General features: G+C 32.0%; 2 protein-coding genes across 8 annotated transcripts in view; both read left to right on the plus strand.

Annotated features, from left to right (window-relative positions):
- LOC111046309 (battenin) overlaps window positions 1–4,241 on the plus strand; it is a 59,869-nt gene extending 55,628 nt beyond the window's left edge. Inside the window, exon 9 of one of the 2 annotated variants that reach the window (XM_022331831.2) lies at window positions 114–4,241. In XM_022331831.2, coding sequence (XP_022187523.2) covers window positions 114–239 — 126 coding nt within the window. In that variant the 3' untranslated portion in view covers window positions 240–4,241. The remainder of the gene's footprint in view (window positions 1–113) is intronic. The other variant, XM_022331830.2, reaches the window with a different exon arrangement.
- A 2,349-nt stretch (window positions 4,242–6,590) lies between these two features.
- Window positions 6,591–18,854, plus strand: part of LOC111052909 (catenin delta-2) — a gene marked incomplete at its 3' end in the record, with an annotated part of 143,475 nt that continues 131,211 nt past the window's right edge. For all 6 annotated transcript variants that reach the window (XM_039442891.1, XM_039442894.1, XM_039442895.1 and 3 more), the window contains 1 exon segment: window positions 6,591–7,390.

Here is an 18,854-nt window from a genome sequence, read left to right on the forward strand (position 1 = left end):
CTTAGAATTCAATAAAATTAACAAATTAAAAATGACTATAGATATCTATCCAAAATTCATATTATTATCTAGGAAGGCTAGTAAACCTTGATTAATGTTTCTCTGTTTTTCAGGTGGTTGAAGACAAGCGTGAATTTGCCATGGGAGTTGTCACTCTTTCTGATTCAATTGGAATTACAATGGCAGGGATACTCTCAATCCCTCTCCACAATTTCATTTGTGAGTTACCAAAATACTAGTGACTTCGAGATGAGACCATTATGGAAAGTGTGTTCATTCCCGCCAAATATAAATGAGACTGAGGCACAATTTTTGTATCTAGAGCTGAGTTTTTGAAAAAAATATTTTATTCTTATAATAATAGTTGAAAAGTGAGAACATTTGCGCTGGAAACTGGTGGTTGAAGCTATGAAAGAATGTTTCATTCTTATAATGTTGGTCGAATTGTAAGAACATTATTTTGTGTTGGAAACTGGTGGTTGAAGCTTTGAAGCAATGCTTTATTTTTATAATGTAAGTCTAATAGGAAGAGTATTTGTGATGGAAACTGTGGTTAAATTTTTAAAGCAATGCTTTATTTTTATAATGTAAGTCAAATAGGAAGAGTATTCCTATTATTTGTGTTGGATACTGTTGTTAAATTTTTGAAGCAATGCTTTATTTTTATAATGTAAGTCGAATAGGAAGAGTATTTGTGTTGGAAACTGTTGGTTAAAGTATTGAAACAATGTTCTATTCTCATAATGTTAGTAGAATTGTAAGAACATTTTGTGTTGGAAACTGGTGGTTATATTTTTGAAGCAATGCTTTATTTTTATAATGTAAGTCGAATAGGAAGAGTATTTGTGTTGGAAACTGTGGTTAAAGTATTGAAACAATGTTCTATTCTCATAATGTTAGTAGAATTGTAAGAACATTTTGTGTTGGAAACTGGTGGTTATATTTTTGAAGCAATGCTTTATTTTTATAATGTAAGTCAAGTAGTAAGAGCATTTGTGTTGGAAACTGTGGTTAAATTATTGAAGCAATGCTTTATTTTTATAATGTAAGACGGATAGGAAGAGTATTTGTGTTGGAAACTGTGGTTAAATTATTGAAACAATGTTTCATCCTTATAATGTTAGTCAAATAGTGATGACATTTGTTTTAGAAACTGATGGTTAAATTTTTGAAACAATGTTCTATTCTCGTACTGTTAATAGAATTGTAAGAACATTTGTGTTGGAAACTTTTAGTTACATTTTTGAAACAAAGTTTTATTTTTATAATGTTAGTCGAATAGTAAGAGCATTTGTGTTGGAAACTGGTGGTCAAGTTTTTATGTTGGTAGAATTGTAAGAACATTTCTGTTCGAAACTGGTGGTTAATTAGGTGTCTTGATGGTTATATCGAATCTAATTTGAGTAGACTGCTAATCAAACTAGCCAACTCTACGAAATACTTAAAATTTTCATCTTTGAAATGATAGTGAGATTGCAGGTGCTATTTATGGCAGTGCCTTTATTCAATGTTGATAATGTTCAACTGCTCAAACATCGGCGAGCTTCCTAACTTATTATTTTATATTAGTTTGAATAAAACTAGAAAGATTATTTACTGCATAATAAATAAGATAAATACTGTAGTTATATGATTGTAAAAGTGTTCTATTGATATAGGATTGTAGAAAATTCTCAGAACAACATAATCTCGTACTTAGCTATCTTATACATTTATTTCTTACCAGTTTCAATTTTGGACTGTTATAATGAATATATTTTGACGGTTCCTCCTTTTGCTTCTGAATCATTCCTAGTAGTTTTGATATCAGGCCCTTCCAATCTGCAATATTTCCGTATTTTGATATCAGGCCCTTCCAATCTGCAATATTTCCGTATAGCAAGTCCAAACATATATTGATCTCTGCTGCCATTTGCAATCATGCATCATACCAAAAAGAAATATTTTTAATAACTTCTAAAGCCATAAAATTTCGTAATCTATCATCAATCATCTGTAGAAATCTCTTAATATTTTTTTAGAAAATCTTAAGATTCATTGTTTGTTTAGAAAACTGTTTCATCCGACTTCTATTTCTGTCTTTGTTAATACAACAAATTTTATGTTCTTTCTTAAATAACACTTGTAAATTTCTTAGTTTCTGCATTCAATTATTCTTAGTAACATTTTTTCATCTTTACACTTTTGTTACATTACATACAACTGCCCTACAACAAGCAATAAGATAATAAGATAGATTCAGCCATAAGACTTAACTCGTTCCAGCCAATATTTAGCCTAATATATATGGCACATAAAATAGATTTAGCCATTATACTATTAATTACTTTGTTTCATCCAATATTTAGCCTAATATATGGTCATTAAAACAGTCTTAGTAGTAAGAATATTAATTACGTTGTTCCAACCAATATTTCGCCATTATTTTGCATTATGCACCTTCTCTCTAAAGTACTGTTCTATGCTTATTTTTAGTGTCACATTCAAGTATTTATAACCTGGTCTATTCCATCAACTCCAAATTAGTGTTCGATTTCACCGTCACTGAGAACAATTTTTTATATTTGTAAGTTAATTGTGAGGTTCCAACGTTGTCTCAGATTATTTATAATGGATGTTATCTGAAAGGAGAATCAGATAATAGAAAACAGTATCGCTCAAGTACAGAAACTCTTACTCTTTATGACCCCAGTATTTTCTCCTTAAGTACTAGTACGTAATGAGAAGTATTCTCAGTAAAAAATATTGTATCAATAATCTTAAAATTTCATTTTATGATGAATATTATAGCGACAAGAAACCGTACCCTAATTTTAAGATTCTGTTAGCTCCATAGTTGTGTAATAACTGTTGAGTTGATTGTAAACCATCCAACCTTATCTCACTTATAAGTTTTCGTTTGTTTTCTCAAGCTTTATAATATTACTTCGAGGTATCCATCACTTGTAAACTTGATGCCCGTTTCCAATACAGAAATATTAATTACTATTATTTATCACATTCAAATATTTTGGTTTAGCTCATGAGTTCATGGTGGATCTCCATTTCATGCTTTGTTATGAAAGCTTTAAAACAGGAACAGCTAATGAGTTATGAGACTTATTCTTGTGATTTAATCTCTAATAGACTTATTCTTGAGATTTTAGATTATGGAAACGGGCAATTAATTAACCAAGTGCTCTCAAAATTCGGTGAATTTGCCTCTATTTTAAGTTGAAATGTTTTAACTGGTTGAAAAGAGTGCATTTGAAAATGGCTTTATGACTTCAAGCTTTTCCGTTTTCAACTGTTGGATACAAAAATGTGTAATCGAATTTTCACTTATAAAGAAGACAAGTACACACACTATTTATTTTGTTAGAGTAAGTTACCGTATTATTATTGTTACCTTGTATTAAGTTACCCTACGTGTAATCGCTCTTAACCGTTACATTTGTAATAAGAGCATTACACTTTACAGTAACATTGTGATTTATGAGATGGTAATAATACTTCATTACCTATAATTATGAAAAAAATATATTTTGTATATTAAAATCGTTTCAGAGTGGTCCAAAAGTAGCTTACTTTCATCATATTCTCAAATATACGAGATTAATCAAGTTACTATTTTGTACAGAAAAGAACTAAAAGTGTTCAGTTGTACAAAAATTACTAAAATTTCAAGCATTTTCCTTGCCTACTTTCCAAAATATAATATTTGATGAGGCTTTAAAAATTTGTGAGAAAAAATGTATTATGATGCCTTAAAAATTTGTGAGAAAATATTTAGTATTTTGGAAAATGATTTTGTACCTCGAAAATTATCTAGAATCCAGTAAGTTGACATTTTATTATAAAATGTAGAAAAAATGAAAATTGTAAAGGGATTACCGTGTAATTCAACAAATGATTAGTTATGGGATAAAATATTTGGAAGTTTTGTCTCAAATTGTTAATCGAATCCAAATGGATATCCTAATTCTTACTAAGAATATAGTCAACAATAATACTGGCTTGTAAAATATTGTGTATAATGTACAAAATCTTTAGATAATATAAGCTGTACTTAGCTTACTTTTGGTCCACTTGCTATTTTGTTCTGTGAATTATGATCAAGTATTTAAGAGATAAGTATTTAAAGTTCACATTGTAGACTTCAATCAGAACTTTTGAAACACTATAATAATTTTTTGTACACTTCAATAATAATTGTTTGTTCAATTTCTGTTCTTTCTTTAATAAATACATAATTATTCCAAGACTGCTTTTGTTTTTCCTCTAAACTGTAAGTCACATAGTATTTTTTGGCTTCCATTACCTGGTTCAAGCTATTTTATAGAGTATAGTAGCATATAATGGTGGGGTCAGTCTTCAAATTCTATTATAATGAAATTATTAATTAAATTTATATTATTGCAACTTGCAATGAAAATAAAATTGGTTGGAAGTGTGATTTAGTTGAGGGATCAGTGATGAATTTTCCTTTTTATTAACTTCAATCGATGGCCGTTTAAGATATATCTAGGTATAGTGAGATAAAACTTTCTGTCTTGTCAGGCTGTTGACTTAAAAGTTGATATCGCTACAGGTATGTGAGGTTAGTTAAGTTACTGTTCTGACTAGGGGAAGGAGACAGTCGAGGAGGACTGCGGCATTTAAGGACTGATTTTCGATCCTCTAAGGTCGCAGTCCTCAACCGTCGGGGCTGTGCAAAAATTAAAGAGTCCTCAACTGTCGCCTCTACGGTCGCCTCAGGGGTCTCCAACATTTTTTATCTAAGGGCCACATTGTTAATTCTTGGAAATTTAAAAGGGCCAATAACAAGGATGTACGTGGAATTTGACTTGTGGGGCACACACAACGGGGGATTTGGGGGGTGTAAAATTATTATATTTCCATTAAAATAATATGAGGAGTTTAAAGTAGGTTTAATTAAAACACTGGAAGAAACAAACCAATTCATCTCATTTCAATACAAAGTCCAATTTATTGAGTGTAAAAAGGTCATAAGAAAGCTTGACAATGCATGAATTTAGCAAGTTAAACAAAATGCTAATAACTTTTTATAGTAATAAGACAACTTGACAATACACGAGCTCACAGAAAGTTACCAAACTAAAAGAGAATACTTATATTTAGTGAGAAGATCCCATTTTTTTCCACTTGAAATGTCCGCCCATTTAGGATCAAACTGTGTGGTTCCGATCATAAAAATTGTTTTCAAATGTTCATCTGACTAGGAAGATATGTATATGGATTCAACAAACGTCATTTTTGAAAATGTCTGCTCACACTTGTAGGTAGATCCAGAAAGAGAAAACATAGCTTGAGCATGTTTTTTTTAATGTTTTTAGAGTCTTTTTCTGGGAGAGACATGTACAGTCCGTGCAGACCATTTGCTAATATCTCACAATGGTTGATCGCTGCTTGTTTACAGCTAATTTTACTCTTATTAAGAAATGGAGTGGCTGGTAAGAGAAGAGTATTGAACTCACAGCTGTTGTCAAATGTGTATAAATATTTTTTTTTTCAAATCTGTAACAATAACTCTCGGCGGGCCGAACAAAATCTATCCGCGGGCCGTAGGTTGGAGAGCCCTGCTTTAGAAGAGTCCTCTTCTGTCGGTGTCCTCGTTTGACATCGACCCAATCAACCTGGAAAAGAGGTCAGGTACGGTAGTGCATTAATTGTTGATTCTCATTAACTAGAACAACCTCACAGGGGGTTGTTTATCTGAAACACACCTCCAGGAGTGTCTGAGGACTATTCCCTGGAAAACCTGAAAGAATAAAAAATATGCCTTATAAATTTATACAATTATTCCAATAGTAATGGGTCATCTTTAATATTTTTAAAAATCTCATAGAAAATCAAATCTTTGAATCAAAAGCTGGTCAAAGATATTTCATAAAACATTAACTTGATAGTTTATTAGCAATTGGGCGCAGATCTTACTAGTGCTTTAATGAAAAGTAAGAACATTAACTGTTAATTAACAAGTGTTTTCTGTTAACATTTTTTTTCAGTTGCTATTTTTGTAGTAATGAATATGATACAATTTAATTCCCAGGAAGAGTAGGTACATTCACTTCCAAATTTTGATTGCCAAACTAAAATAATTCCAAACCAATATAATATATTGACAGTGACAGAGAACTACGTTTAAATTTACCCGCTTTCAGATATGCCGGACTAGTTTGCATGGCTACCACTCTTGTAAATTACTTGATTGAGAATTTTATACTATACATTATTTAAATAGAGCTAAGAATTTGAATAGGAATCGAGTGTGAATTATCAACAATGTGAAAGTCTTGTTATTTTACTATATTTTAGGTAAAAATTACAATCACATTATAGAATAGTTAGATTCACTTGGATTGCACTCTCAATTCTACTATATGTTCCAAGTTTTAGCTTTTTTACAAATTAAAAATATCAATAGCTTTTGATTGTCGCTCTTTGTAATATCAAACAGTTCTTCTTATTATATGAAAATAATATAAGTGCCCTGTTTGAGACTAGAATTAAATCAGCAACACTTTGCTCATGCTCGGTGTAAAGAAACGATTACGGATCTCCCAGCATGCACCTATATACAAGTCTAGAGTGGGAGTTGCTTTGGGAGTAGTAATTTCTTCTGGAATGGGAGTGGAATAAGATACTAATTTTGAGCGATCATTCACAGTCTGGTACCGTAATTTGTTGTACGATCTCGATTATTTTTGGACAAAAATTTGCAAGTGTTTGAAGTGGAAAGGTTTCTAAATGATAGACAATTGTTGAGTTATTAGTTGATATGTGTAGTGGAACTATCTTTCTGTAGTGACGTAGGCGGCTATGTAATTAAACGATTTTGAATATATCTGATCATATTAAAAGCAATGTTTATTTTGTTGGAAGTGTTTGATTGAAGCTGAAATTTCCAAAGAATGGTTTACAACCTTCAACTTGAGGAATGGAATGGTACAGTAGCATATAGCTCATGTCATATTATTCGTTGTAATTGAATGATAATACCGCTAGATTAGATTTTGAAATGGGTGTGGAAGTTTTGTTTTTGTAATGTTTTAAATTGGAACAGATTGTAGTATAATTATTCAGTCTATCTGAGATAAAATTCTCTAGCAAACAAACAAGAGCAGTTCCAATTTGAATCTTCTAGGACACTCCTGTGGCCCAATTTTGCTAGCCTAACCATCCAAAAGTGTTTCAAACGGTAGCACAGCGTGTTGTAAACTGGTACGTTTTTATGGTGTATACATTTTTCATCATACTAGCCTCGAAGTTTATGAACAGTTTTAATGCTTGAAAATATAAATTGCTGCTAGAATTGACAGTGCGCGAGTGAATTTGTGATTCTTTGAGTTCTGGAACTGGAACCAGCTAGTAAATTGTTGCAAGCAAGGTGAGTAAATATGTCATCGCATTATTATTCCTATGCATTAGTGTAGAAACATGTTAGATAAATTGGTAGAGTGTAGGGCATGAGGACTAATGGATGATTGGATCTCAGCTAATTGTTCTTAGGTCACACTCTTTTCAAGTCGCTTTCCAAATATCTGGCAGAATGGCTCACGTTTGTCTTGTCATCTATTCTACAATGTGACCAGAAAAGTACCCTATCACGATCAGTGGTAAGAAGCCACTTGCCTTAGCTCGTCTCCACTAAAATCTAATTGAAGGCGAGCGGTGGCAAGTAGCCACTCACGGCAAAAGTGTGAAGCCGGCACCAGAACCAGGCAATACCTCTGCTAGATCCAACAGATCTAACCTGCACATGACGAGCAGAAACCATTGTATATACTGTGAAGCTATGTTGACGAAGTTTTATTCAGTGTGCTGTGCTATTACGGTTCTACGCTTCGTTTTTGACCGTTTCAGTGAAAAACACTGTACACTTACGATTAAACAGATTTATCATACAAAATGTTCGTGTATAACCCACATTTATGATTAAATTGAAGTTAATATATCCAATATATCCAAAGTCTTGATCGTTAGCCAGGTGTTCCCGGATAGATCGCGTCAAAAAATGAAAAACTTTAAACTTGATAATCAAGATGGCGTGGCATCACAGTCCCTCAAAGCTATCCCCAAGGAAATCATTGACACAGTAATAGCTTCTGTCAATCAGCCACCTTGACAGTTTTCCGGCCTACCTCTCAATGTTGATATAATTGACAGCTTCACTTGTATGAATCAGGGTTTCATAAACTTGTGTAACCTATCTTCAGTTGTGTTGAAAAATAAAGTTGTCCCAAAGTAGTCAAACCCAGATTTTCAACTAAATCTCATATTCCTTCGCACTGACCAATTCATTTTATGAACGTCTGCCGTATGTAGTTTATATTTTTAAAATAATAACCTACTCTACACCGTTTGAGACTACCATCCAATTCCCATCGGTATGTAGTTCAGGAACGTCAATGTTATTAAAAATGTTATAATCTGAATACTTATTGTAGGCCTAAACGAAAGACACACTGATTTTGTTTGAGACAAGGATAGCAAATTACTTGCAAAGTAGAAAGTGCACCACCGTATTCAACTCAATTCAGTATATAGGCTAACTGTAATTCAATTCCTCGTTACTAAAATTCACTTAATGGCTCCTTTATTTGCTAGAAGTACCTACATTTAACCTTTAGTAACATAATTATATCCAATTTCTCGATCAAAGACCTGGATGGATCGAGTTATTAAAGCAAACTTTCTACATGAAAAATAAATTTGTCAAACATACCACATACTGTATTTGATTGCAATAGCAGATCACAAGTAGCCTATCTTTTTTGAAAAATACATTAATGTTGTAGGCTACAAACTCTTATCAATAAGCCACTTAGAAATGGAAGATTTGAAGATAATTATTCATTTCATTTATTGACAAACATAAATTAATAAGTTATACAATAATATGATTGGGAGAAGACTAGAGGCTTAGCCCAAAACTGTCTTTCTCTCAAATTTTTATGAATAAAAGTTTATTATAAAGAAATAATATTCACTGGGTAATTGGTCTGAACAAGGTTTGTTTAATCACTTGACAGTACCTCTTCCATGGTTTTTTTCTCGATTTTTATAAGATGAAACAATGCCCATATGATAAAGTAAGACAACTATAAATCAGTGTTGTATTTCACATTTTCAAAAACGTTTTACTTGATTCAATCGCTATTCTCTATAAATCAGTGTTGTATTTCATATTTTCAAACACCTTTTACTCGATTCAAGTGTTATTTTCTAAAAAAATCAACAAATCCAGCCCTCCAAACCAGAAAACTCAACTTCAATTGCAATGCTGATGTTTCCAGATATGAGGATACATTTTAATAATTATAAATCCATTCAAGTAGGCTACTATAGTTGTGTATATTAGTATACTACCATGGAAATTGGTTGAACCTGTGTTGATGACAGATTTGATATCTCTGTCAGTGCAATACCACCCCTCTATCCCCGCCAATACCCCTCTGCCCATTGCCATTGCTCACCCCTTTTACCACCCCCCACCCCCAGGTGGAGAGGCCCTGCGCCTATAAAGTAACACAGCACTGTGCTCCAAGCTTCAGTGTGCATTGCATCTGCGTTCAGTCAACATCTCTCATAAATTTGTAAGTTGTTTATTCAAATATCTTTGAAAATCTCACATTATTTCAACAAGTCCTTCTGATAGCATAATTCTTTAGTAAATTTACTAATATTTAATATGTATTTATACATATTGCGCACTGAATAGCTTAGTTTAGTTTCATTTTGTCAAACAGCACTACATAATCAAGCAATGATTGGTATAGTGAGGTCCACGTTATAATGGCAGTGGATACAGATAGAAGAATAGCGATGCCGATTCTCTGCATTAATTAATTATATTTCTACATTGTCAAAAACATAATTGGCATCGTTGTGAACCTAGAAAAGGATAGTAACACCGGCTTTGTCGAATGATAGACAAGGATAGCAAAACCAAAGTTGATCAAATACTGTCATTATAACGTGGACCGCACTATAGTATAAGACATGTCAGGGATTTGATTCAGATTGATGCAGAAAGTAAAATTTCCAAGTTTAGCAGTTTTCAAGTAAAATCAATTGATTTATCTGAATTCATCTCTGAATAATCACAAACTATAATGAATTCATAACTAGCCTAACTTGTTGATACATCGAATGTGTTTTTAAATGAATGAATTCAAGGCTACTTTCTTGTATTTATAAAATTGAATTATAGTACACTTTAAAATGAATAAAATAATAAAACAAGAATACAAATTGTAACTAGGTTACTAGTTTCGGTGATCACACCATCGTCAGGTAATAAAAATAAATTTTCAATAAATGTTTACTAATCGTTTTGTTTTATATTTAGTTTTGTGTTGTATTTTCTATCCCCGGTAATAAAAAATTATACTCTGTGCTGAATTGCATTATAATGTTGCATCAATTTTGGAGGAAGGCATGATAAAAATTCAAATTCAAATCCGGAATTTAAAGTGTTGAAAATTATTGAAGATGTGTAGAAACCACTTGTTCAAAAGCGGAAACATTGATTAGAATTAAAACACTTCACTTATATGGGCTACTTTATTCAAATTAATAAAATCTAAAATGTTTTAATAAAAGGTTACTACAAGTTTTTGTATTGTTTTTAGACTATTAATTGATTAGAATGTTTTCTTGTAAGGAAATCCCATAGGTATGGTTATAGTTGTATTAAAAATCAACAAGACAGAATCCTTAGTATGAATTCACATTCAAACCTTATAATATTGATAACACATACAAAATATTATAATTCATTACCGTAGTATTATACTAATAAATATTAATAATATTGATAACATTTATACAAAATACTATAATTCATTAGTATCATACTAATAAATATCGAATAATAAATATTCATAATATTGATAACATATACAAAATACTATAGCCTAATTCATTAGTATTAGCCTATACTAATAAATAATATTGAATAAAAAGTTCACTTGCTGGTGTCCAATTGAGGCCCCCAGTCATAGTGTACGTTGTACATAATGCCTTGCTTAACCGATTATACTTTCCAATATTTCTGTCAAAAATTAGTTTTGTCGGCATGTCTTATGTAGGCCTATATTAAGAGACTAAGAAAATCCGCCAATATCTATGATGTGGTTCTACATAGTTTGAAGGTAATTTTGGATGGAAATGGGAAAAACTGAACTTACCGAAAACAGTTTCATGTAAAAAATTATGATCGTGTTCTCTATTTAAAAATTATATTAATTGACTTATGAAGTGTCATCTCATTTGAAATGAAATTAATTGAAAATGAAATTAATCTCACTCAGCTCGAAATTGTTTTAAAGTAATGCTGGATCAACCTAACCCAACCTAAAGATTATGTTACATTAAGCTAATAAACCAATGGTGGAATTAGTTAGCTTTAAATTATTCACATGTTCAATAATTTTTAGATTTACTAAAGCGCGCCATTGAGTTTTGTATCTGATCTACTAGCAGCTGGCGAGTAGACCTAGACTAGTAAGTCCAGTCTGATTCACCCATATTGAAATCCACGGTATTGTCAGTGGGAATTATAGGAACACATTGTTGTCGTTTTTTGGTTTCCACTACCTTCTATAGTTATTGATAGCTGTGATTTAAGTCATCCCGGTAGGCTTATGTCTGATCTAATATTAATTATTGATTCTTATTGATAATGATGAATTTCAAATACATTTTATTTACCATTGAAATTTATGATGACATAAAACCAATAAAAAACCAGTGTTTTTTCTCATGTTGAAATATACTGACTGACGCGATCTATCCAGGAATGGCCTGGTCTTTGATCGAGAGCTTGGAAATTGGATAAGAAATTTTCTTAATTGAGATTAAATATTCTGGTAGTCTATTATATTTCTTCTTAGCATAGAAACGATTTGGAAACATTGCTAGATCTGGGATCTAGAAAAGGATAGAGATATATGCGTTGTCTAATTACAGACAAGGATGACAAACCAATGTTTAGTGAATCTCATTCTAGACTAGTAAGGGTTTTTAGCAAATCAGCGGCTATCTAATGTGGAAAGCGTTGGAAAAAGAGAATCGGCAATCCCGTTGTCCTATCATTTCCTCTGGCTTTATAACGTAGATCTTACCATAGTAGCGACTGAGAAATAGTTTTATTAAGTAGCATAGTGTGACACAGACCCTGCTTTCACATCTCAGTTGAGTGAAAACGTCAAATCATCAAGGAAAACTAATTTTACATAGATGATAACCGGTTTTATTCTGACAAAAATATCAGTTAATTTACAGCATTTCAATGAAGTGCTCTGTTGAAAGCTAGATGAATCATATGTTGCATGTGCATTATCCTCTGTTGCATTATCATGCATTTATTGAAAGTCAAAAATATCAGTTAATTTACAGCATTTCAATGAAGTGCTCTGTTGAAAGCTAGATGAATCATCTGTTGCACGTGAATTATCATCCGTTGCATTATCATGCATATACGAAGGCGTTATGATAAGTACTAGTTTTCGACAGGAAGGCGTTTGAAAATTGGGCTCATTCATGATTGTAATTCCTCTTATAGCTACATACATTTAGTACAGAGATTTTCCAACTCTTTTTAAGGCTGTGCAAAGGCTAAAAATAAACTTTCTACTCGTGAAATTTTCCAAGTTTTTCGATTTGTATATCATCAAGCTATCAAAATGAAAAAGTTTTCTCTGGAAAATCTTTTTTCTGATCATTACTTTTTGAGATATGAGCGCCTGAAGTTTGAATTTTTGGGACAGAACATTTCAAATTCAGTAAGATATAAATCCATGAGATTTGGAGGATGGATTCTTCATGGTATTGTTGATCTAGTAAGACAAACATTTTCTGAAAATATTAATTTTTGAAACAGTTATTCAATTTACCAAAAATAACTCAACTGAAAGTTATTTTTTTAGTAAATTGAATAACTATCTTCAAAATTGATATTTTCAGAAAATTTTTGTTTTACAAGATCAACAATACCATGAAGAATTTATCCTCTAAATCTCATGGATTTATCTCTTACCAAATTTGAAATGTTCTGTCCCAAAAATTCAAACTTCAGGCGCTCATATCTCAAAAAGTAATGATCGGAAAAAAATGTTTTCCTGAGAAAACTTTTTCATTTTGATAGCTTTGTGATATACAAATCGAAAAACTTTGAAAAATATCACGAATAGAAATTTTATTTTTAGCCTTTGCACTGCCTTAAGCCAGCCCAGAAATGTGTTTTGTTGAACTCTGCTTAAAATATAAAATGATATTCCAATTTTACATTTAAATCTAAATGTTCAGAAGTGTTATGGGTTAGAGGTGTATCAATCTTAATTACTTTGGGAAGCTATCAGTGTAATTTGGTATGTTGAAACATTCCTGTTTACTTTGAATCTGAATTTTCTCGAATATTTATACAAATCCCCTGACTTTCTATTATATAGATTAAAAATGAAATAGGTCCAAGCATCGAACAACATAACAAACGCTCTTGTATCACCAAGAGGTACTGCTCCCGCAATCTCGACCTCTACCTCTTTACTAAACGAAAACCCCCTGCTTCTCTGTGATGCGGTGTGTAGATGAAGGGTTTGACTGGAATAGTTGCGTACTCACTATCGGCTTTACCGGACCGTTTTGACGTCATGTTCTGTGAAAACTAATTATGTATGCCTGAACATTACATCAAAACTCTCCTCAGTCAACACACATTTATAGATTCCTGTATGGTTATCGATTTCATTTATAGAGATTTCTGTGTATATAGATTCATTTGTAGGCTTACATGTTTCACCAATTGCTATTCAAGACAGCTGAGCTTTAGTATTGTTTGAATTTTTCAGATTGGTTTCTACAATATCAAAGTATCTAGTATCGTAGAGAAACAATAGCTTGAGTATAGTGAGGTCCACGTTATAATGACAGTATTTGATCAACTTTGGTTTTGCTATCCTTGTCTATTATTCGACAAAGCAGATGGCGCTATCTCTTTCACGCATTGCTATTTTGCCACATCGTTTATCAACAATGTAGAAATTCTACTAATTGGTACTATCCTTTTCTAGGTCCGCAACGATGCCAATTATGTTTTTTAAAGTGTAGAAATATAATTAATGCAGAGAATCGGCATCGCTATTCTTCTATCTTTATCCACTGCCATTATAACGTGGACCTCACTGTAGATCATAGGGCGTTTATGTCGCAACTTTTACTGTTATCTCAAGTCGATTACTATCGATTATTGTAGATTTTTACTGTAGGTTTTGTTGGGGTGAGAGTGTATGAACGGCACAATATGAGAGACTACCAGCGTCATACACCTTTTTGGGAAAGAAATACGTGGACTATCGGCTTGAGATAACAGTAAAAGTTGCGACATAAACGCCCTATACCATGGGATATCTACTCAAGCTATTGTTTCTCTATGGTAGTATACATTTGTTATGAGCTTTAGTATTTTTAGCCTTTGCACAGCCTTAATGTAACTTTCCTTCCTTGTTTAAAATAATCAATTATATTTTATTAAGCAAGAAATTATATTTCCAATAATTTAATAATGAATTTCAATAAATCAGATGAAATATTTTGTTATTTTGAATGAAAAAGACTAAGAAATTGTCAAAAAACCACTGATTTATTGATAATTAGAAAGACCGGTTTCGGTTATTACACCATTGTCAATCTGATAAACTAGAGATTAACAATGTTTATCAGAGATTGACAATGGTGTAATAACCGAAACCGGTCTTTCCAATTATCAATAAATCAGTGGTTTTTTGACAATTTCTTAGTCTTTTTCATTCAATATGAATAATTACCACAATATCAACTTCTCAACTACACAAAAAGTGAAAAAAAAATTGTAGAAGTTTGTGATGGTATTAATTTTTTTCTCGTTTCAAGTAATAATTGAGTAGAATATCCCCAATTAATTAATTTATTTAACCCATATAAATTCAAACTTGCAAATTTATTTTGGACTAAAATTTTCAGTAATATTCGAGTGAAATATCCCCAATTTATAAATTCATAATTTAAGAGTTTTATGTTTATTTTGGACTAAAATTGTTTAGAAATTGTGTGTGAAAGCTAGCCTTATTTTGAATTTTGGTATCAATTAAATTTGAAAGAAAAATACTACAAGTCAACATCAGTTTCATTTGTAACATAAATAATTCGATTGTATTGAAAGAGATGTAGTAGAAATGGATGACAACATCAACGGCTTATTCTTTCAAAAATAATAAATACATTTTTTTCGATAACCTGAACTTGACTCAAACTCATGACTCGAATAAAAATATTGTTCTAAATCAAGGAACTAAGAAATTTTGTCACAGTTTTCTAGATAAAAAGGTCAAGTGAAAGAGAGAAATTGTTAAAGGAGTCAAACTTTATTTATGATTGAAAGATGTACTCTCCATTTCAACTAAACTTGTCTGACTGCAATGTTTTGAATAAGAACATTAGAAGAAGACAGTTCAGGAAGCCAACTATCAGAATCAATAATTTTATGACATATTTTGTGGACCTTTCCAAAACATATTATTGTGGAAATCAATTAAAAATTTTACCGCTTCATCAATTGTGTCTTATCAATGAATGAACCAGTAAATTGTTGAATGTCATTATTAGTGACAAGTTTTGGTATTTGATTTACTCATAAAAATGCCTGACAAGATTTCCATCTATAAGTGGGTATTTTTCAATATAAAGATATCACAACAGAATTGGATAGAATTTACAGTTATAAGTGGATAGAATCATTGAAAGAAAAACTTTCATTTTCACTTTGATTTTAAATTAATTTTAATAAGTCAATGACACGTGAAATAACATGTTGGGTGTGTTGATAGTTTTTATCAGGTTATCCAGTGAAAACTTAAATTTTGGCTTAGATTTGAGATTTGATAATTTTTTGCATAAATTAATTTCATCTGCGACAAAGACCATCATAGCCTAGTCAGTGAAGACATAAACGGGTTTTGTGGTAACTAATAGGGGTAATTTGACTACTTATCGGTATACTTATTCTAGTACACAAAAAAACATTTCTATTTTTATCAATAAAATTGTTTAATTCACTTCCTGAAGATCTTATAAATATGGAGAATGTAACTTTTAAAAATCATATGAAACGTTTCTTAGCAGCTAACCCTTTAAACAAGATTGAAGATTTTTATACATTAGCTAGGAATATTCGGTTATAAGTTGAAAATCAGGTGACATGTTATCATAGGGTACTGATAGTGTAACTTACTGATGTAATATATTTGTATTTTGTATCATGTTGTATATATTTGACACTTGTATCTGAAGACCTCAGATATTGCTGCAATAAAGATTCTATTCTAAAGAAGAATTAAATTGAATTAATACCTGCCTTTATTTAAATCCTAGGAGGGCGAAGTTAGGGCTCAGCCGGCCCTTTCCCTTACACTTAACCCTCATTAGATTGAGTTCTCGAGATCATGGGTATAGCTTGTAAAATGTAAATCTATTCATTTAATTTGTTTGATAACAATTTAAATTTTTTGAAAATAGAGTTTATGACACAAATTTACTATTTTACGGTAACGTGTAAATCAAGTATTCATAATAATGATGATGATTGCTTTCGTGGTGACTAGGTTTCACTCTACATTGATTTCAAATCACAGTCGATAATAATTACAGGCTGGTTTCCGTTTGGCCCGATGCTTGAATAGCATGTTACAGAGTGCGTTAAGGAAATTGACCAATTTCTAGCAGATTTACAGTTGCCCATCCTTCATTTGCGTATCTGATGGTTCTCAATTGACGGGCAGTTTATGCAGAGACAGTGCTTTATCAAGATTGAATCAAATGAGTCAGTAATTGCTTCTCATTGACAAGTACAGTAGTGATAGACATCCATTCTTTATTCAAGTCTTCCAATTGAATAATTTTCCACGGCCACTGAGATTGATTATGATTGTATGTATTTTTCATGTGATTGCGGCTGCTCACGCTATAGTGAGGTCCACGTTATGACAGTATTTGATTGAAATTGGTGTTGCTATTCTTGTCTATCACTCCATAAATCAGATAGCGCTATCCTTTACTAGCTTCGCAACGTTGCCAGATCGGTTTTTTAACAATGTAGAATCGTCTATAATATAATAACCTATTCCTAGGTGTGCCCATCTTCATTTCGCTTTATGCTTTTGTCCCCTAAAGCAAAACAAATAATGTTAAAATAAGTGAATTGCTAACCGCAGAAGGGACACTTGTCCAAAATTTTCATTTTTCTTTTTATTAGCTGAATTAAGTTTACATGGATAGATGTATCGTTTACTGTAGAAATGGAACTTCTACACCAGTGGTCGCCAAACTTATGAGCCTGTGAGCTAGAATAGCATTTATAAATCTTCTAGTGAGCTACCAAGGAATATTAGAATAAAGAAAGTATATTTTATTCCCTATAAAGATACATTTCTAGTGTTGAAATCTAATTATCTCATAGCAAACCATAGCAAAAAGTATAACAAAAGTTGAAATGTACATTTCAATGAGAGCAGAGGAACTCTTTTTGGCGATCAAGTATTTTCTTGATGTTTGGAGTGTACGTTGTAGCCGCCATTCTGATGCAGTTGTCCAAAAAATGTTCCTATATGGATTTTTTATGAATTTTATACTTGAAAAAGATGATTCACACAAGTAGGTAGAGCTGAGCATAGCTTTCAACTTCAATACAACTTGAATAATAATTGGATATTTTTCTTTGGGGATTTGAGGCCAAATATTTCCAGTTGTAGAAAGTGATCTGAGAGACAAGATCATTTCAAAAATCCACAAATTCCATTTCAACTGAACCCTGATCTCCACCAAAAGTTTTTACAACACAAGCTGCAATACTTCTGCATCGATCTCTACAAAAGGAGAGTTGACGAATTGTACCATATTCGATATGCTTTTAAAATCTTGAAATCGTTGATCAAACTGTTGTCTCAAGTCTGAACTGTAACGTATTATTGGTTATTGCTGAGGTGCTGTGAAGGATTTTTCTCGTCATTGATTTCCTTCAGACTGGAAAAGTGTTTATATTCAAACTGGACGACATTCTTTTCCCACATCTCAAGCTCCTTGGAAAACGATTTTACAGTTCAAATCATTCCACCGATGTCCTTATCTTTCCCTTGAAGCTGCAAATTTAAATCATTCAACTTCATATCTTTGAGAAATACAAAATTTTGTAGTCATGTTTCTCAATGCATGGTTGACAACCCAAGCATTTCTGTGAGCTACCAAAAACTACCCCACGAGCTACCGGTAGCTCGCGATCGACTGTTTGGCGACCACTGTTCTACACAGTCAATAAAGCCTTAATAGCAACATGTGATATTGACCACTTACTGCCGATAGGGAACATGTCCTGGACATGTTACCTTTCTGCTGTAAATAGAAAAATTCTCCTGTAGGTAGTGCTAGCGGTGCTAGCATAAATAATGTTTAAATATCGGACAGATGAGCTGTTTTATCCGAACCACTTTATGCGCTTTTGGGGGTCGCGACAATGGCTGCGTAATGGCTGATTCAGAATGGCGGATCCAGCGTTCATTAAAACTGCCATAGAATGGTTACCATTCATGATAGAGACCTCTATTAAACGCGAATCGAATCACAATAAACTATCCTACAAAGTTTGTTATTACATATTTCCACCTAAAACTTAATTTTAACCGATAAAAATGCACTTTTTCAAAAACATTTCATTTTTCAAGAGAATTTTTTTTTGAATAACTACTTCCAATGACGATTTTCAGATTAAGTGGATTTTCAGTAGTATTTTTAGCCGGTACAATGTTTTGTCATAATATTAT

This window comes from Nilaparvata lugens, chromosome X (genome assembly GCF_014356525.2).
Source record: "Nilaparvata lugens isolate BPH chromosome X, ASM1435652v1, whole genome shotgun sequence".
NCBI lineage: Eukaryota > Metazoa > Arthropoda > Insecta > Hemiptera > Delphacidae > Nilaparvata > Nilaparvata lugens.